Source organism: Gallus gallus, chromosome 2 (genome assembly GCF_016699485.2).
Source record: "Gallus gallus isolate bGalGal1 chromosome 2, bGalGal1.mat.broiler.GRCg7b, whole genome shotgun sequence".
Taxonomy (NCBI): Eukaryota; Metazoa; Chordata; class Aves; order Galliformes; family Phasianidae; genus Gallus; species Gallus gallus.
The window spans coordinates 67,731,814-67,753,463 of NC_052533.1; the positions used below are offsets into that span (position 1 = coordinate 67,731,814).

At 39.6% G+C, this 21,650-nt stretch overlaps 1 protein-coding gene across 1 annotated transcript in view; it reads right to left on the reverse strand.

The window, feature by feature from the left end:
* The window catches only part of PHLPP1 (PH domain and leucine rich repeat protein phosphatase 1), a 131,131-nt gene that overhangs the window by 15,712 nt on the left and 93,769 nt on the right, over positions 1-21,650 (reverse strand). Inside the window, exons 5-11 of the mRNA XM_015282197.4 lie at positions 18,410-18,556; positions 17,658-17,888; positions 15,493-15,695; positions 13,893-13,953; positions 12,879-12,974; positions 8,957-9,112; positions 492-692 (exon numbers count right to left, since the gene is read on the reverse strand). Of these exons, the coding sequence (XP_015137683.1) occupies positions 492-692; positions 8,957-9,112; positions 12,879-12,974; positions 13,893-13,953; positions 15,493-15,695; positions 17,658-17,888; positions 18,410-18,556 (1,095 nt within the window). The remainder of the gene's footprint in view (positions 1-491; positions 693-8,956; positions 9,113-12,878; positions 12,975-13,892; positions 13,954-15,492; positions 15,696-17,657; positions 17,889-18,409; positions 18,557-21,650) is intronic.

Sequence of the window (21,650 nt, forward strand, 5' to 3'; positions counted from 1 at the left end):
TACAGCGCATCTTACACTTGAAAGACTTCTGATTAAAACAGAGTGAACTGAGAGTACAGTAGTTCATCTAAATCACTGCCAAGGGAGAATCTCCTTCAGGATAGTGAGGATTTTTTTCCCCGGTGTGGCTTAGCCCAGTGCCAAAGGACATTTCCAGACTGTTACGCTTACAAGTCTTCTGTGAGCAGAAGCCCACCAGTTGTAAGCAAAGTGACCAAGCTGGGGAAAACAGAAGACCTCCTTGCCCGACTTCAAAAGCATACTGCCTTCATGCTGAAAAGTACTCCAGATGCAGTCAAAACACGCTAACACTCTGTAATGCAAACAGGTAGCAGTGTGCAACAGGGCATAGCAGATGAATCCACCCACTGCAGTGTCACCACATCAGAAATACAACCTGTCCCACTAGATCACTGTGTGCCTCAGTTTTTGCTATGAAAATGTTTCACATTGTCCACCAGTGGGCCGGGGCAGTAAAACCAGTTACTCACCTTGCAGGAAAGCTCTGTAGGCGATTGTAGGCCATGTGCAAGATTTTCAGGTGTGGATGGCCTGTTAACAAGGGTACACATTTATCCGTGAGGTTGTTATTGGTCAAATACAACTCCTGTAAGATGCTATGGGTCTCCTCAGAAAGAGTGGCTGGGGGAAGCATTTCCAGTTTGTTGGCGGAGGCATTAAGAAATCTCAGGCTGCAAAGAAAAGTTGTGTAAGGGAGTTCAGTTTTGTCTAAAAGTATAAACAAAAATTCTATTTGTAAGTTAAGACAGCTGTAAAACAAAGGCCAAAAGCACAAGTTCTCATTGATAGAAAGATGAGAAGTCTAGTATTACACCAGTAAAACTCCTGATTCCATTTTTAAAGGAGCTCATTTATGTGAACAAAGCATCAGCAAAATGAGTGTGTCAAAATGCCTCTATCCCTTTATTAAAACCTCAGTACTGCTAACATTGCTACAGATGTACCTTCAGGTAAGAACAGGCCACATTTCCATACTTGTTCCACATAAAAATGAATTCAGAATCATCATTAACGAACCATGACAGTATAGCTACCCTTCAAGTGACTAAGAAGTCATTGGTAAAGAAGTCAGCTAACCTTTCAGAATTTTAAATACTAGCTAGAGATTGTTGGTTTATGTTCTGGGTTGTTTTTGTTTTTTTTTTTAACCTGCAGGCCTGAAGCAACTACAAAATATGACAAGAGTTTTCTTTGAATATTTGGACAACTAAGACCCAACACCAATCACAAAAAAAAAGTCCCAAACGTTAATTTATCTTAAAGGTTTTAAAGAGAAACAGAGCCAATATTCAATTAAATTAAAAAGTAAGATGCTTGCTGATCTGTGCAGCAAGCCTGCCAGATCTGTATGTAGTTCCGGAGTGCCCTTCCCCAGCAGAAATCCTTGTCAATATTTTCTGAATTCCACAACAAGCAGCAAGGACTGAACAGAGAAATGAAGTTACTCTTTCCCTCTCAGAGGACCCTTCCCAGAGTGGGAACAAGGCCTGCTGAAGAATAGTCATTGCCTGCTCTTCTCAGCAATACTCTGCACACAGATGATTCACATTCCTGTAGGGGAGTTTGGTGACGGCAGAAGCACAGAGGGATACATGCTGTTGGCATCTTAAGGGTTAGAATTCACACAGGCAATTCCAAGCAAATGGAAAATTAAGGCCATTTAGCCTTTAGTAACTAACCCTGGCACAACCGTGCCTTTTCAAGAGAAACAAGACTGCTCTTCTTCCTTCCTCCCCTTTTCAGAAAAGGCTGCCTTAGAGAACTTGTGCTACAGAAGTATGCCTGTCAGGCTGCAGCGACCACATTCAAACCAGGCTGCACTGCTCCTACCACCTGAATGGGAAATGGCAGTCACAATAGTCATGGTTGCATTCAAGAAACAGCACTTGGAAATGAGCTAGCTGAAGCCTACACAGCCAGCGATCAGGACACAAAAGGTGTATGTGCTCTTGTCATCGATCTTAAGAGAAAGCTATGAAATATTGATAGTTCTTCCCCTGCTCCACCTAGGCATGCAGCAATTGGCACTGACCTTTAGGTCTATTAATGAATGAAATGGATTTGCATGAGCCGCAGCTGGTTGAAACTTGCTCAGCAGCAAATAAGGGTCAGACACGCTACAGAGAAGTCACATGGAATGTCAAAGGATTTAAAAAAATATATTTCCATTAGAAGCAGAAATCTCTCAGCACTGCACAGAACCGAAAGTAGGTTAGCTGTTTTACACAGGCAGAGGAGTCCACTATGGAGAAACAGCTTAATCCTCAGGCTCATTCATTATTTACAAGGGTGGTAAAACTCCAAAGGAGGAGGGGAAGGCAAGGATTAATACAGAGAAGGGAATAAGCATTTGAAAGGGTTTTTCAAAATTATTTATTTAAAAAATGATGCTGCTCAATTTTGCCCCTTAGGTACGAACTAAAAATACATTAAGCTCATTCAACATTGGATTACTAAACTGAAGCGTACCACATCAATGGCCTCTGTATTTAATTAAACACCAACAAGCACACCTATTACTAAAGAACAGACAACTACTGCTCAGACAACTTGTTTCTAAAATCCATGATAATTTTTTCTCTTTCTATGAAAAAGGCACTTTGATTAACATTAAAGCCATGGTACCTTTTGTACTGCTCAAAGTACAAAATGGCCATCTCCAGCTCAGTTTAGAAAGGCTTAATAAAAAGGTTTGAGGATGCAGGGAAGAATGACCTTTCACAGGAATATGAGATGAGAAAGCAGCAGTAGGAAGGAATGACCTCCCAGGAAGAGGCACCTTAAGAGGAATCTGTATTTTAGCTATGTTCCATAGGCTGCAGAAGTGCTTCCCGCAGTGCTTCACAGGTACCTTCTTTCAATGACTAAATGGAGCCACACAGATAACCTAGAGAGCATCCTACAGCTATCAAGTTCTAAATGCAGAAGATGTAAGTTTGTTCAAGTACAGATAGCCCAAAACACAGCTGCTAAAGCTTCAAGAACGAACACTGTTTTGACGATGCTGAAACTGATACATCTACTATGTGGAGTTCAAATGAAATTCAAAAGAAAAAATTAATCGAAGAGTCTTCTGTTTCTATTAAGTTTTCAACACTGATGGAATAAAACAAAAGGCTCAAGCTGTTCCTTCACTGGCACTAAAGTGGTTGAAATCTACATGCTCCTGCCAAAAATAGGCTTTGATGCACACATTTTTCAATGGAAAAAGGAGAGAGTAGAGCTGTTGCCCTGTATCGTACTGCCTCCCAGCCTTTTGCCAACAATGAAAATAAATCCCCAGTATCCTGACCTACTGCTTACTGCCTTGATTCTAGCAACACTTAGGTGGGTAGAAGCATTTCCCCAACAGGTTAGGACAGAAACCCTTTGGTAGTAATCTCACCTTCAAGCACACCTAACCAACACCTTCCACATGCACACTCTCAGCCATGCAGCACTCAGAATTAGGATACTCACACAGTAATCTCCATTTGCATTTTAATTCTAATGATGTCAGCTATCTTTTTGGAGAAGAGTATGTTGCTTATTTACATGTTCCTTTTGACCAGCTGCTACACTGAAATGGTGAAAACATTCCCTAACGATCCTTCTTTCAAGATATTCTCTCAATTAAAAAAAGAGACACCATCCTTTGGGCAGGGAACAGAACGAACTAGCAGATTGCTCCTGCATACAGCTTTGTTGATTCTGTGCTATTTTATGTAAAAAAAAATCTATCCTTGTCCATCAAGCTTCACCTTGCACTGATTTAACACGGAAGTCCTTTTTCAGCTTGTTTTTACACCCCTGTTTTTCCATCCTCATGCAGCGTGCCAGCTGCATATCTTATGAATGCCCTCTGGATGACTGGAAATTTACTTGGGCACAACTGTTCCCATCTCACTTGCACATGGACTTCAACTGATTCATGTTCCTTGAAGATATCCCACTCGTATTGCTTATCAGATGGAAGCAGAATGTCAAGTATTAAGCTCAGTCCAAAACTAATTGTTTCCCCCTTCCAGTTCCACCCACACCGCTGCACCATAAGCTCATGAAAAAAAATACAGCATCACTACAAAAACTTGAATTCAGCAGCTTGAGCACAGACCAGATTATAATATAGTGAGGGGAGTATGAATTAACAAGTACTAGAAGAGTGCTGGGGATTAAGAAAGAAAGGCATTGGCAGAGAGCTGCCAGAATTCTTCAGCTTTGACAAGGTGCAAATTCTCCTCTGGTGTAATAATATAAACATTGAACTCTGGCTAGAATAAGTCACCTTTGGTTTTATGGGGTATTAAAGTACAATCCCTTGCTAGATGTAACTTCTCCAAGACAGAAAATAAAGGCCGTCCCAAAGAATACACTGGAATCAAGGACATGGACTGAATTCAACAAAGCAGACCTAGTGTGCGTGCAGCATTCACATGTCTTTCCTATTTAAATCCTGAGAATTCTGAACTGAACTTGAACTTCTGAAAGCAAAGAAAGAAAACCCACTGGAAACTGCAAAAGGTTCTATGTCTTTTTTCCTTCAACATTGATGTCTACTCCAGCATGCACAGAGGCTAAATATAGACTGTTGTCAGGTTTCAGTCACACAGCATCTCCCAGTTCCTCACCAGTTTCTGAGGCAGCCTGGCAAACTTGGCTTGCGGGTAAGACTGGAAAAATTTAAGTAGTCCAAAACACTTAGGAACATTCAACATTGGTAAGAGCAACAAGACAACATTATCCTATGGCAAAAAAAACAGCAAGAGGAAACTGAAAGCATTGATAAATGTTGGAAGGAATACTGCAGCTGTAAAATGAAATATGCAGAGAAATCAAGTTCTCCAGTTTGGCCTGTGCCCCAAGATCTCCATCAGGAGAGCAATCAAATCAAAATTTCTTTTTCAGTCCCTTCTGCAGAGACATGCCCTCAATTTCTGAGCAGATAATACTAAAGTAATTTATGATTGAGGTAGCAAATGTGTGAGAGAAATATTCAAGACAGGTGTGACTGGGGGGAAAACATCAAGGCAGTCCTGCCAACCTATTCAAAGAGGGTATTTCTGCTCCTGAAAAAAGAAGAAACAAATATGGATGGAGATGTTCAAGTGAATCCTCTTTCCTGTTGATGAACTGCCAAAAAAATAAAAGGGGAAAAAAAAGCCCAAACACTTGACTGCTGTTGCTACCTCATCTCTTACTTCCTAATCTATCTTCAGTTGTGTCACTAAAAGATACTCACAAATCTGCCTGCAAACCCTATCCTACCACCAATGAAACAAACACAGCTAAGCATTTCTGCAACAAAAGTATGCGCAGCAACCACTGAAATAGATCTCTGCATTCATTTGAATTTGTTTTCTCCTTCACTTTCGTTGCATCTGTGATATGTACCAGTAGTTGTATGAAAAGGCAGTAATTGCTGTGGGTGGAAATGGCAAATATTAAGTTAAATTCCAGAACACCAGCAAAAAAAAAAAAAACCACAGAACCCCCCCTTCCCCCAAAAAAGAAAAAAGATTCAAACAGCAACAAAAAAATTCAAAACAGTTTAAAACAGCTGAACAAAGTCGAAAAGAAGAATCATGAAACAGCCTAGGGGACAAGCTCCAAATAGGCTCCACAGTTGCCACTACAAAGCAACAGAAAGCCCAAGATGGATAGTGAAGGCGTGTAGCTGTACTCTACCCAACTCCTGCTATTACCTATCTGATGGCTCTTAAAAGAGTCTGTCTATAGCTACAGCATTCATGTTAACTGGAAAGGGAAGCTTATGCAATGGGTAAACCCTTGACCTTCACCGCTGTCTCCATTTTTAAACCTAACCTGCCATTGCAACACATGACGCAGTGGGTTTAAACAAAAGGTGCGGGGTTACAGGTGCAAGAATAAAAAAGGTTAAGGATCCTGCCTGGGAGCTTTTCCCCCCAGCAGCCATAGCACTTGCATGAGTTCTCTATTCCTGCAGCATCTGGTAATGAGAAATGAACAGATTATCTGGCTGTCTCCATAGTGCTCATCTTGCCAAGAAAATCCCCACCCAGCAAGAGAAATCCATGCTAACATGATCAAGATGTGCACACTTTCAGTGTAATAAACAGAACCGACCTCAGTCTTGGTCACAGCAATGTCTCACAGAGAAGGCCTTGATTTCTCCTCAAATAACAGTTTAAAATAGAAGAAAATTAAAAAAAACAGACCAAGAAAATAAATTATACCCTTCATCAGAGAATCAAACTTTTTAATTGGCTTTGAAGAATTAAGGGAGTAGACTGATGCCTGTAGATTTTATGAAGAGAATACATTTTTCAGTGTTATGTTTTTGTGGAGGTGGCATTCTTTGTATGTGCACCAGTGCTCTGGCTTCCCCGCCTTCCTCAGGTCTTCTAGATGTCAAAGCCCACCAGCACTTGCCCAAGGCAATTCAGAGCCACTTAGTCAAATAGGATCGAGAAGGAGAAAGTGTTTATAATTCACAGCATGAGACTTCAAGACCAGATATTATCTGTCAACCACACAGACTTGAGTATCTTTCTAAAAAACAAACTAATCTTTTCATGCTGCAAAAGCTAAGTCATCCTATGGAGAGATAAGGGTTCTGCAACAGGATTTGTCCAACATTACACAATGGGAAAAGATCAGGGCAGAGTGCTCAGGCATTCTCTTGACGTGTCTGGCAGCACAGACTGTGCTTCCCAGGGAATGCTTTGAGAAGAGAAACTTTTTTTTTCCTTAAACAAGCAAACAAAGCCCCTAAATACCTTTCCCCAGTCCAGTCCAGCTTCATGGCTACCGACAGATGCAAACATATGAAAGCGAAGCGAAGAGAAAGTACTGTAGGAAATTCCAAACCTAGAACTCTTACACTGAGGACTAACCCGCACTGCTATTTTCCTTCACACGCATCACTCCCACAGGAATACCAGCACGGACAAAACATTAAATGCAGTCAAAAAGCAGTAATGGGAGTAGACAATATGACAATCTCTTCACAACTGCTTCTATACCACAAAGGAGGAGGCTGCAGTGCTGAGGAAGTGCCACAACGGATAAGCTTTGTTGATACCTGTGCTTAAAAACACGTGCCCTGAGCTGCCTGAAAGCTGCGTAACAGCAAGGCTGCGGATGGGAAAAATCCTTAGGTCTGAATTAGCCATTTCAGAGCATGTTTAGCCAACGTATGGAAGTCTAGCCCCAGTCTTAATTTTAGCCTGTGCTTCTTCCTTTTGGCATCACAAAAAAAACCCTCTCAGACCGAACTGTCCATAGCTCTGTAGCCCTGTCTATAATGGTGAATCGTGAGCAAAAATATATATATATATCCAGGTTCTCTCTACCAAAATTGCACTAATCTATATTCCAGACCTACAAGCTATACATGAAATTTACAAGAATATTTCTCTTTGCTTTTTGAGATGCCAGTAGCTTTCTGAATCTGATTCAACGATTTTTTCCAAGTTAGCAGACAGGAAAATGGTGCTACTGTATTTTAAATTGACCTAACTGTGCTATCTTCAATAAAAAAACTTGCACAAGGTTTCATTTCTGAAGTTCATACAATCTCTGCTGTATAAGAGTTTGAGAAGTCACCCACAAGGCTGTTATAGCTGCTGACATGAAACATCTCTGCCACATGAACTTCTCTTCTACTGACTATGAGCTTCACCATTTTTGGATAGAAACCTAACAGGTAATTGTAATTATTACAATTGGAGCATTGCCAAGTTTTGTTGTTTTGACTGTACCTTTACGTAAAGTCTCAGTTATAGCAGTAAATTAACATCAGAAAAAATTTGCTGATAATCAGTTTGTTCCTAAGGTTGTACACTACTTAGGGCTTAACGGGGACAGATAAGCAATAATCTAAAAGAGAAAGTATAGAAATCAAGACTGAAATGCCATACTGGTTCCCAGAAACAGAACCTTGTCCTAAAGAAACCCCTCCTTTGGGAGATAATTTCCTTGGAACATAATTCTGCAACCTTGATACTGTGAATCCCAAAAAGTTTAAACAGAGGTTCCCACCAGAACAAACAGTATAAAAATGGGGCATTGTGATATTCTTGACTAGGCGATGATTTGTGATAGAGATCACTGTTCCTTCTTCCTTCTTTGCCTCTCTCAAAACCCAGGAGCTATGCGTTCCTTTTGTCGCAGCTCAGACCAGAAATAAAACCCTGCAGCACAAACTCTGACTGCTAAATTATGTATAGGTTAAAATATTCAGAAATACCAAGACTATTTGTTAAAGTGCAGAGGTGCAAGGAACACTGACACCAAGCAGGGCAATACCATCCACCACCCAATTATGCTACGAATCCCTGGTATTTTAATCACAGTCACTCCGCAGGATATGTTTAGATCAAGGAAGAAAGATTATGAAGACTTTGAGACTACAGGAACAGCAGTACAAAAACAAGAAGCCAAAAATCAGATGAAGTGGTGACACCAGCTAAATTAGCGACGAACATTTGAAAGGCATAAAAAATTCACAAAGCGAGGACACAGGAATAACTGAGTTATTCTGACAGCCTTGTGCACAGATCTTGTTTTGTTTGATGGGTATAAATAAGTTCTAGCCCGTGACTGAAGGGATGGAGTGGGGGTAAAGCTTTCACACTCTATCTAGCAAGACTAAGAAATATGTATTTAAAGAAACTGCCACGAACTCATCTCAGTGTACGTAGTAGAAAATAGCACACACTTCACTTTACAGTTAGATTTCAAGAAGTAGGTGTTCCAGCAGGAGCTCGGCAGAGGAAAAAAAGCTACCGTATAAGGCAACAAAACTAGAATAAAAAGAGTTTGTATTTTAGTGAGCTGGGCAGACATCTGTTCTTCTCTCACACAAGGTTTGGCAACTTTCAAATTAGAGGAACCCTCAGATTACCCTTTCAGCTACGAAATGAAACACAAAGTAAGGTTTCTCACACACAAGTTGGAATTCCTTTACATTTACCTGTCAGCTTTCAAAAGTAGGTTAGGTGGCAGTTCAAGGAGCTGGTTGTGTTGCACATCCAGGACCTCCACTTGCGTTCGTTCAAGCCGATCTGGTAGTCTTCCTAACAAGTTATGTCCTGCCAGCAGTTTACGCAAGCTGCTGTTGTAAAACAACCTGCAAGAAAGAAAAAACACCCGAAATAAGAAAAATCTCAGCTGAAGATCTGCTTAGTGATCTTCAGTTGGATGCCACAGTTCATAACAAGAAAGTGGTTCAGCCAACTGATTAGCAGACACTGTATTAGTTACACACAGACCTGAGAATATCTTCCCACTCTCCATCAACTTCTTAAAAAGGTAAAAAGGTTGTTCAGAGAGAGGGAAGGAGATTTAAGGATGATTAAGGAGTGAAAGTAGCAAGAAAGGGTTACCTCATTGCAGTGTATAAGACATGAATATTTAACATGACGGTGAACTAGGTAATTGCTAACAAGGGCTGCACAAAGCCTCGCATTGGGATCCCTCTAGTTAGTGAAAGAACTTCAGAAGTGTGGGTGAAATAAGTCACCCCTCCACAAACTCCATAGTAGTTGATTCATCATGTACTGATTCAATCCAGTGCAGTTCCCCACCCCGTGTTTTCCTTTTCCCTTAATACCAGACAAACAAAGCCTCCTTTCCAGTTCTACAGCAAATGAAATTTATCTAATCGGCTTTACTTTCTTGAGCTTTTACAACCGATAGATGACCCCAAGTCCCATCCCCCACTCTGCTTTTGTGGGATGTTAGGGTATAACTAGGGATAGGGAAAAAAAGAGCAATATGAGGGGAAAGGAAAGACTGGTTATTTTAATCAAACAGTAAAGCTAAAATCTGCAATATAAAAAACTTAAGGGTTTAAAATCTGCACCAAATAACCTCAAAAAAGGCACAAGTATTGGTTTTGAGCAGAAACTGCTTTCAACAAATTAAGAAAAAGATTATTCTGTCTGCCACCTACCTTACATTCCTACTACCATATTCTTTAATCTGGTGAGCCTGAGGGCCGTGCTGACCCATTTCAAAGGTTCTCAAATTACTCAGCATCACAGCAAAAAAAAAAATCTTCTTCCCTCAGTTTCAATGATCCATAGACCCATTAAGGGCCTTCCTCCCCCCTCTTTCCTACAATCCATCAGGTCACTGGATTATTGTGCCAAAATAATCAATGAAGTATGCCGAGTATTTTCCCCTTGACAGATACGGTCATACTCCATATCCGCGTGCCAGTGTTAACAGTTATCTCAGTTGGCTGGATCGTCTGAATTATGACCACGGATACAGGTCAACTGCCAGACACATCATTCCAGAAGGCTCGATACAGGGTAGAAAGATTTATCACACAGTGGTATGCATATTTATTATGTTTTTTATATTTTTTTGCTAGTTCCAATTTTACATAAATGAGAGAGATTTTACAGGGCTTGCCTTCCTATTCTACTTTCTTTCATAACCAAGACTGGCCACTATCACCAACACTAAACATTACAGGAAAAAAAAAACAAGAGTCGCAGGAGAACATCTCCAGGAAAAAAAAAATCACACTTGGGGTTTTTTTGGCTAGGTGGGGGCAGTGCCATTTTTAAATCAGAGAAGTACAAATCATAGTGAAAACCTTAACAATCCACTCCTGTATGGAAATGCATTTTATAAATAATTCAAAAGAACTAAGTAGGCCTTTGGGAGATTTTTTTTTCTTGCTTTCAAAGTTACACAACCACCAAAGGAACTGCACTCCCTAAAGAAAACTTGAAGACCAACATTCAGCTGAGCAAGCTCCTGACAAGCCTGGGACAACTAGGTTCTCAGGTGAGGAACCAGGATTTGTTCTCTCTATGAGCAGCATTCCCACTTGCCTGATTCCCACTGAACCTCTGATGGGATCTAACAGTTTATGTGTAAGTATGCTGCTCAGCATCAAGCATCTCTGTACAAAACATAGAATTGGTTGAATGCTTTCACTAAACCTTCAATAAGCCAGCATTCCAGAGAACACAGTGTTGAATACAAGCAGGTATTTAAAAAAGAAACAAACCAAAAATATATGCAGACGTCTGTTCACTGGTGGCAGCAAGGTCATTTTAGTAACCCCTAATTGAAACATTTCCATTTTCATTGGGGAATTCCCTGACATCAGTTCTATTATGATGAATTTGTCCTGCTTTCTTAAGTATCCTTTTAGTTATTTTTCAGTACTTTCAAAGCAGAAATGGGCTCCATGACAGCCCAGCAGCATACACTGCTCCCGTTTCCTTTGAGAAAAACATCAGTATGTAGTCCTCACTCCAACTCTTTGGCTTCAAGGCTGCTTTTCTGTTTCTATTCGCCCCTTGAAATAGTTTCAAGCATAGTTTGTTTAGATTATGTGCAACCTTCAGCCTTCCAGGAAATCGCTGGGCAGTCAAGGCTTGAGCATTTGTGGCTAGGGTTGCAAGCATCCTCCAAGGAGAGTGCTGTTTGTTTACTTGATGTGTTATCAGAATGCTATTCTATACAGAAGAAAAAAGCAAGCAGTAGTGCTCATGAACTCTTGCTAACCACTAGTATTTTTCTTAATACTTACACGAAGTACATATGCCTTTGCTGTTTGCATTTGAATTCAGACCCAAGTTTCCCTAAACGTTAATTGATTTAAGGCCACGTTTTGAACTGAGCCTTTTAAAAATGAGCTGACTTACTAGGAACTAAGCTATCTAGACACATACTACAAAGAAGAGCTTTCAAGAGATAAGCTGTTTTCTGGGGTTAATGATAAGATGGCAGGAGAGACAAGTGGGATGTTGACTGTACCTAGTTTTCAGCTAATCATTAATCTCCCAAAGATATCCGGTATGCCTTGATATTCCTTGCTGTTATGAAGTGCAAATGAAAGGCAAATGAACTTTGGCTCCCCCCACCTTCTGAGTAGGTGCAAGTTTCACTTTGTGTGGAAAAAACAGAGTGATTAACAGTCTGTATGTTATGCCATTCGTTTGCTCAGTAAATCTCCTCACATCCTTTTCTGCCCAGATTCCCGAAACCTATTCTCTTCCTATCTCCAACACAAAACTCCCAGACTCAGACAACACCAACTTTTTTGTTTCTGATGCTCTTTAGTGCTGCACAGCTTCGTAAGGAAAACAGCTCTTCATACACTAGCTGTCCACAGTGTTCAATGGCTCTGTACATCCCCACGCATTTTCACCACTTGTGCCCAGCATGCTTGCCCTCTTTCTCTTTCGAAGTGTGCGGAGCAGCCAGAAAGGATGACCTTTCCAGTGAAGTCAGGCACTTAAAAATGCTCAGTACCAGAACCTGATTGGTATTTGGACTGGATCTATCTAGAAAAAAGTTATGAACAGTCATTCATTATCTAACTGGTTTTCCTTCTTGTTCACTTCCTTTCCTACCACTTCATCAACTTAAAATTCAGAGTCTTGGAAGGGAGATCATCCTTATATTGAATGCAGTTGCTACGCATGCAAAAGCTCACTTGCTTTATGCAGCTTTACTCTCTCCTCTCAACCCTTTTTCTTATCTGAAACTCAAACTGAGCTGTAAAACAGAGTCTCTAGACACCACTAAAACAGAAATAAGTTACAAGTCCTGAATGTCTAGATTGTCACGTAAAGTTACGGCTGTAAATATTTAATATTCAGTATTAAAAATGAAGGGCTTTCCTCCCTGAACAGCTTCAAAACTTCCATCTGGAGTTCAAAGGCACTGCTTTCTCTGCATGAAAGTAAAAGAAGAAAGGCTCAGTGGAAGCTAGTGGCATGATGACACCCCACAAGGTAAAAATAAAATCAAACAGAAGATAAAATTTGCCTGACAATCACTGGAACAGACTAAACATTGAATCAGCAATTATTTCTGAACTGCTTATCTTGTACTGCATTCTGCAGCTGGTCTGCAAGACTCACCGGGCAGGCAGCTCACTTATCCGATTGTGGCCAACATCCAACACTTCCAGTTTTTTGCTGTCACATACCCACTCAGGCAGGTTTTCCAGATGATTTCTGTGAATAAATAACACAATGAGGTATACCAGATCATTATCCAAATGATTCTCCTACACACATGCTTCCTGAGATCACGTCCTCCAAGGACACTGCAGTAAGACTTACAGCAACAGCATAAAGCTAACACATTATTACCTCCCAAGATGCGTAGCCTTTAACCAAGAAAGGAAAAAAAGCTGCTTTCCAAGAACCAGAGGAGTATTAGGAGTATCAGAGTACTTAGAACAAAGACGTTTTTCCAGAGGAAAGGAAATTGTTTTAGTGCACATTTGTGAGACACCCTTCAAAAAATATTCATGGTCACCAGCGGAAACATCTCTTTGATGCCTCATCAATTCAATTCTGAAACCCACTCTGCTGCTCTTCAGCAAAGAGAGTAAAACGTTCTGTGCATCTTTAAAGTCAAGGGTTTTGTTTTTCTTGCAGTTTTCTTCACTGAAGCTAGCCATTCTACGAGTTAAGTTCTTTATATTTTTCCAAATAGCTGCACTACAAACATCCAGCTAAGCACAGTGGGGCACTCATGTATCCTGCCTTAAAGACAAAAGCCAGTAGTGTAAACTAAGTGTACAAGATTGACTGTACATACATTCACATATCCACTACTTCAGTTAGCATACACAGATGCAAAAGCGGACATCAAACCGTATTCAAGTTCTTGCAGATTTTAAGTTCACAAATAGGACCTCAAGAGCTTTAAAGCAAGATAAAATTAAAAATAAGTGAGTTAAAAGGAAGCAGGGAACAGTTGTTGGTTTTTTTTTTCTACTGGACAAATGACTTTGAGAATCAGCACTATTGTATCTCAAGGTCCAATTCCTACCTTCACTTCAGCTCAGTAAAACACTCAGTGTTCCTTCTCCATAAGCTCAATTAATATGTATTTCACAAACCCAAGGAAAAAAATATTCTTACCTAGAAATATCCATGTAAGTCAGGTAATTAGGAACTGGATACACATCAAGATGAACAAGTTCTAGGAAGGGAAAATAAACACGATAAAGCTTTGCAATTTGCTACTCTGTAAAAGGTACTTTAAGCAGCTCACACTCCAATTTCAGAATAAGTTGGTGAACTAAAAAAGCTGCTAGGGATCTGGTCTTTCTTCTGCTCTATTATGTCTGAGTATGCTTGTTATCTTGTTATATCAGGTTGTATTTGATATGACAGACACTACATAATTCAGAAAGGAGAAAATAGAGAGTTAAAAAATTTTGTAACAAAATCCACTATTGCCTCAGATTTGTAGCTTCACTCCTACCACCCAAGTTTGTCTGCTCTAGCCAAATATTACTCTACTTTTTTTTTTCCCCCTCCACTAACAGTACAGCCATGGGTTCTTTGCTCTGAAACATTAAGCTAAGGAACACTTCCAGAGTCCTCTAGGTTATGACAAGACACAGCATTTTTCTATCTGTTACCTAAGAGTTTCTGGTTACAAGTTGTCATATAAACCTTTCATAGCTCCTCAACTACAGCCAACAGCATATTTTGATTGCCTCTGTGTTTCATATCCTAAACTTCCAGGTAGCTGATGCTTAGCACTGATGTTGAAACAAAACCAGCAGATGATTAAGCTTACAGAAAATCCACTAAAGTGGATCTAACAAACATCCTTTGGAGACAGACTTAAAACAAGGTGGCTGTAGGTGCAAAGAGAGGACAGCATCACGCTCTTCCTCCTGGCAATGTGACCGAACAGTTGATAGCAAGATCCAGGCTAACTTGGGTTCTCAGCTCACATTGCACAGCACATGCTCAGATTATATTAACTTTCCTTAGCTACAAAGATCGTTACATGAATATTTAATGATAGCATAGGCCTGGATATCATTAAGATGACAACCAAGCATCGCAGACTGTTCAGAAAATTCACAGTTGTCTGAGCTGGTGTTTTGTTTATTCCACACCAAACTACTCCAAACAGTAACAACAGTAGTGAAATTTGAGTATTTTTTAAGTAACAGCAGCTTCTACAGAGAGATTAAAAAAATCTTATTAATGGAACACAGGAAATATTCAACTGGAAAAGGCTATGTCATTTGTATTATAGAATGCAAATGAAGTTAGTCATGATAGGTTTTCATAGCTTTCCAGCAAGACTAAGTAGCTAGAAGTAGCAGCAAAATATGTTTAGTTTGTCTCACAGACACTTGTCCAAACTCGAAGTCCAGGGAGAAGCAATAAATTCTTTATTTACTTCGTAAAGTACAGAAATGACAGCTTCAAGACCCCTCCCCTGCTGACATAGAGAATTTTGGCCCAATTTCTCAGACTTTCATGGTTTTGAGAGCTCCAAATCAGAATTATAGTGCTATCTGGAAGTCATTTCTGAAGCTGAGAGTTGTTGATAACATGACATAGCATACGTGAAAACATTTTATCCCAGAGTCACTTCAAGAGACTCCTGACTCCCCTCAATTACGTGTATTGTACTCTATAAGCATCCCACAGAGAGCCAGGCACAAAAACCAGAAAGCAGATGACAACACAGCTGCCCTGGAAACACACTTACCATTTGAGGAAGCATAAAGGGCTTTGAGAAAATATCCACTGATTTTCAGAGTTACCAGTTGATTTCTTTCACAGTGTAACACTTCAACGTTGTTAAATATTGTTGCATCCAGCTCTCCAAGCTTGTTGTCTCTGAGGTCCAACTGGGTCACATGGTGGAGAAAGTCTATTTCATCAGCCTCCAATCTCCTAATTGAATTCAATCTTGCAGACAAAAAGCGAGATTCAATGTAGTGCCATGAGAGGGTCCCGCTGACAAACTAATGCTCCCTCTACCATCAGTTGCTCAGGATTAAATTAGCATACCTCAAGGTTCTAATGAATTTTGATTTTTAACTAAGTCTTCCTACCTCGTGGGATTTTAAAAATAGGATGGATCAGCTCTATTGTTTTATGCATCATGATAAAGGAACGATGACACCAGGCCTCTTTCTGAATTACCCTGAAAACCACTGATAAAAAACTCAACAAATCTCAGCGCTATTGTTACCATGTCTATACAAATGAAAGATTATCTGTGACTGATGGTATGAAAAAAGATAAAAAACACAGGTGTATCACAAGCATCTCCCGGAAAGATGAGATCCTAGCAGACAAGAAGTCTGTAAGTATTCACGTCTCCTACTTTACTGAAAGCCCAAACTGAGATTCATGAATTCCCAGACTTGTTTGCCACTTCATCATGTTCTACATTGGGCAAATTCAGAGGTCTGAAAAGGGCGTTGGAAGAAAACCAGGCAAAAACCCAAGACAAGTGGGTCTGTCAGATAAAGAAAACAGTTGTTTGTCACACCTTCACTGCAGTGCAGTTGCTGCCAAGATTCAGCAACTTCTGGAGAAGTTACAATTGAGAAAATATTATCTTGTAACAGCTATCTTTGAGATGGCAGAGCACTTCAAAGAGTTCAAGTTCTCACATCTGAACACAACACTAAAATCAGTCCATCAACTTGTGTTGGCTCATTATTCCTCCCTACTGAGCATGAAGGTACCTACATATAGTTTTGCTGTTGCTCTTTGTTTCTGAAGTCATCCTCTGTACAACAGCTGTATGTTTTCAAAGTAACTACATTTTTCCACTGAATGAAATTAGGGAATAAGCCCCCTCCACCATCACAGGCTATTCTTTTCTGCTTCCAATTTACAAAGCAGTGCTTACTTCTGATTTCAATGAAGCAAAGCACTTCACAGCACAGCAAGTACAGTTTACAAACATAACAGACACGAAATAGCCAGGACAGCTTTACAAAGACCTCTGAGAAGTCATACCACCTACTTTGATCATTTCTATACTTTCACAACATACAGCCTTTGACTATACTAAAGTGAACTGCACTGATTAAATAATAGACCTTCACAAAGCACAAGAGAAAGTGAATTGACAAAAAGTTAAAGTTGTGTGATAGAGGTGACTTTTTATCATTTCATTTATTTTCTTGACATACTTATGCTGACCTTTCCTTGATTCCAAAAGCTGACAACTACAGAACTACAGACAACTACAGTACAGCACGCTAAGTTTTAGCTTGAACAGTTACATTTAACTAGGCAGTTCCAAAATCCATCACTATTTGGATATCACAGTAAAGGTTATGCATTGAGCCTTGCTCAGTTGCGCCCAAGACAATAAGAATGACCAGCACACAAAAGCCATTTGTAATAAGGATCTCTTCAATATCTGCTGAAGGCATCAATAAAATACTCTTACTTGTTGTGGACCAGGCTTTGTAACAGACTAAGAAACACAAAAATATCTGTTTTTGTCCACCCACTTTGACTTCTCTTTTCATCATCTTATGTATTTGCTATATTTCAGACAGAAATTTTTTTCAGGTAAGGGACTATAATTTATATTATAGTAGTACTGCATCAACTAGAACCACAGGAGTCACCAGCATCCCAGGCACCATTTCATTTGATCTTTCAGTGTAAATATTCATGTCCTTCAAAACTCACGATCCTGACTATTGATCCTAAGTGCGACCTCTTCCTCAAAGGGAAAGTACTAAGTCTCTGTGAGTGCTGTGAGTTATGCAACAGTCAGAAACACGAACTAATACAACAGATTCATGCCCAGAGGTTATTATGACAACTAAATAAATTGTTTCAATACCACTAAATTAGATTCAATTTAGATTTCTTTTTCCTCATTTTTCAAATACCTACCTTAGGTCCACATGTTTAATATGAGGCATCCTTTTTAACACTTGCAAGTTGAGCGTATCCACACAGTTTCCTGACATACAGAGTTTGTCCATAGCAGTCAGCTTCTCTAATACTCCTGGAATGTCAGTGAATTCATTGAAGGACAGACTCACATAGCTGAGCTGATGCATATGCTCCAGTTCATCGGGAAGAGACTGGAGAAAGTTACCATCCAGCAAAAATGTCTGCAAGCTATTACAGATGGGGGGAGGAGAAGGGAGAGTGAAGAATGTGAGTGACCTGTTAAATTACATATCCTTCTTATAAACACAAGTCTGCTGCGGTTACAGTGAAATAAAATATACAAAGGGCAGAAGAGAAACAAAGGAACAATGGTTTAACATCTGCTAGAGAAGATACTGAACAATTAAAAGCCTTGGTAACTATGAAATTTAGGCCATGCTAGTAGACACATTACATCTTCAAACACCTCCACATATGCGATGACTGAAGCATGTAAACAAGGCTTAAAGATTCTGTTCACCATGAAGGTGACTCTCGTGTTAAATACTGGGGACTGGAAGAGTTTCAGATGCAGAGAGAGCTTACTCTACTTGTAGCACAGAACTGCTTCAATATAGATCTTCAAGACAGTTTGCTCTGACACAACCCAGTTAAGTTTATATTGCTTTTCATAGCAAGATTATGTGCAGAGTCATGTTTGTTGCCTTTATTATAAGGCTGTGTACATTAAGTTGTAAGAAAGTACTTGCTTGTGCATCTCGCCTACAACTGCTGGAACATTTCTGAGGGCATTGCAGGACACGTTGAGCTCCGTCAGGGTTGGGATACTGCAAACTGCCAGTGGGAAGTCTCCTAAATTATTATTGGAGAGGTTAAGGCTCTTCAACTTGGTGAATCTACAAAGAGATGAGAAAAAAAAACAGAAGTAGTGGAGCATAATACACACAAAGTTACTTTGCAACAATTAATACAAAGTAAGTCTGGTTATTTAAATAAAAATTACATGCATTTTTAGTTTATGTACTCAGAACAAGCATGGAAACTTCCAGGCACTCAAGTTCAGCACCACTTGTAAGAGGTTCAGTAACGTTAAGCTGGTACAGGAAAATAGGTCCTCTTGAACACCACATTGAATGCATGTAACAAATCAGATTCTTATAATCCATATAACATATTTGATTTCTAGAAAGGTCTTCTGTGGCATCTGATCCTGTACTAAAGCACTGCTGCGTTTCTCAACACATTTTTTGGTTGTAAGACCACCTTAGTGATGCTGGTTACAAGGTGCAGGAACTTGTTTCACCAGTTTTGTGGTTTGGTTCAGCTCAGCTCCATTCATGCAAATAGATACTACTGCCTTTCAAACAAAGAACCTCATTATAATGCATTGGTTTAAATAAAAAATGGGAAATAAAGCAAAACCAAAGTAAGACTTCTGTAGTGACAGACAAGTTCTCAGGATTTTGACTAGGTGGCATCCATCAGGATGTAAAAGCTTGATTTCAAAATGCTGTCCTTGACATTTCACAAAACTCAAAATCCCCTTGGTTTACCCCATCAGCCACAGAAGCAACTTGCATGTGCTTGCCCTATTAAAAATGACCAAGAACAAACAAAAAAACCAAGAAGAGGACAATTCAATTAGCCAGCACGCCATGTTCAGCAATGTTATTATGGTTGCCTAACAACCACTGGGAGGTATGCCGAAAGGCAAGTAAATGGATGAATGAAAAAATCAGCGTCAGAATCTGATACATGGGAGGAAGTTTCTTTTCTGGCACGGTTTATTCCAAGATATTTTATTTAAACTTCATTTTCCCTTTATTAACTCTCAAGCCCTTTATTTTGTGAGCAGGCTTTTATGTAACATGGTAATGGAAGCAAAACTGCACCTACAAATCCTTTCATTTCACATAAGAGTAATCTCTGATAGTATGTGCCAATGCATCCATAGCTTCTGCGTTGGCCCAACACATTCTAATCTCAAAGCACTTCTTCCCCAGTTAGAAAACAACAGAAAAAGCACTGAGCATTAAGTCACTTACAAATCTTTAACAAGACATCTCTTAAAAAAACCCTTGCCAGCTGTCACAATCAACTGGTACACAGCTTCAGTGTTACCTAAAAATCAAACCCAAGTCACTGAATAAAACAACATGAAAACACAAATAGTGCCTTCATAGCACATGTCAAAAGGAATGTGGATTTTACCCCAAGAGACAAACTAAATACACTTAATATTTACAATTGTTTCCAACAGACATGGGAACGCTGTGCCATCTGTTGGTATTTTGGTACAAAGATGGAGACAAAAAAGAAGGAAAACTCATAGCCAGAACTAGCATAGATTTTGAACACCCCATGCTATGCTGGAGGCAGAAGAAATTTGGAACAGAGTTAGATGGAGAATAAATGAAATTTTGCAATCAAATTACTGCTGCAGGGAAAAGAAATGCTACTGCGCAGAAACAATGACTAATGCATCTCTAGAGGGAGAACGGTAAAAATAAAAAAGAATGCTAGGGTGAGCTAGCTAATGCTAATAAGGGCTGTTAGCCACATGCACACACAAAAAATTAAATGAAATATCTTTCTATTATCCCATTTTAGGAGAAAGGGCTTAAAAAACTTGAACCTAAAAACTAACACCCACTATTGTGCATTTATCTTGAAGATTACTGTAGTCTTAGGCCAAAAATAGAATGTCACCCTCAATTCTGAGGCAATTCTGTGGTGGGACAGCTGTCCCCCAGCTTCTTCAAAGCCAGCTACAAATACAAGTGCCATTGACTGTGGAAAAAGCATTTCAAATGAGTCTTCCAGTATTTAGGTGTGTAAAAGTAGTGGTGAAGACAGGAAGTCAGTAACTAAAATCTGACAGAGAAGCTTCACAATGCAAACATTCCAACTTTCAAGTCAACCACAAAAAAAGAATTAACTCATTTAATAATGAGCACATAGACTACAGCCTTTACCTGTACTACTCTGGAGTCTCAGGAACAGTTTCAGGGCTTTTGCCCATCAAGCCAAGTGAAAACTGCAATCTACTAGAAGACTCCAAACACAATCTTCAGACAAAATTACAAAAGATCAAGCTGTTACATTGAAAAAAGAAGATTTGAGGTGGGGAGATGGAAAAGGAAGAAGCTAAAAACACATGTTTACATCAACTAGCTTCAAGGCAGGGTTCAACTTAAATGTTTTTCTGCATGCATTCTCTTGTGGAAAATCATTGCAGGTCCAGGGGAAAAATTTTTTTGAATGTGTGTCGTATCTTTACTATCCTAAGGTATGTTTTAATATTAAGGGTCTTCTGTGACTTAATTTGTATTCTGAACTTCCAGTTAATCTAATTACTAAGGACATGAACTGCGCTGGTCAACTAGTCTATATAACAGGTAAGGAAGGATGAGTAGCACCTCCAGTACTGGATACATACAAACCAAAAATGCACAAATAAGCTTATGTCAAATAATCCACAAAAAAAAGCCTACTATTAGTTTGTACTTAAAGTTGGAAGACATACTTTAAATATGTTCATCTGCAACATGCTGAAGTCACAATTCTTCTTACGGAGCAGCGTCAATTACAATAAGCAGCAACATGTGCTCAAAGTTAGTCTGCCTCTCATCTCTGACCACTCACACACCAAGCTACCCACGCCACAAATGGGTGAGTGCACTCCTGTTACGGAGCACTGCCATGCAACACATTTGAAATGCCGAATTGTTTACAGCGCTTCTCATATCGAGATAGATTTACAGCCAGTAGCGTCAGCAGCACCTGTAGCATGGCTATAAATCACAGAGGAGAAACATTCTACAGACTTCATTTTTCTGTTGCTGCTGAGTTTACACAATGTTGAGCTTCAAGCATTTTACAGAACATCTACACTGTCTTCTCATCCCCAAATCTTTATTCCTAACAAAAGCCGGGGAACACATTGATGTTGCCCCCACAGTGTCACATGAAAGAAGAAAACATTGCTCA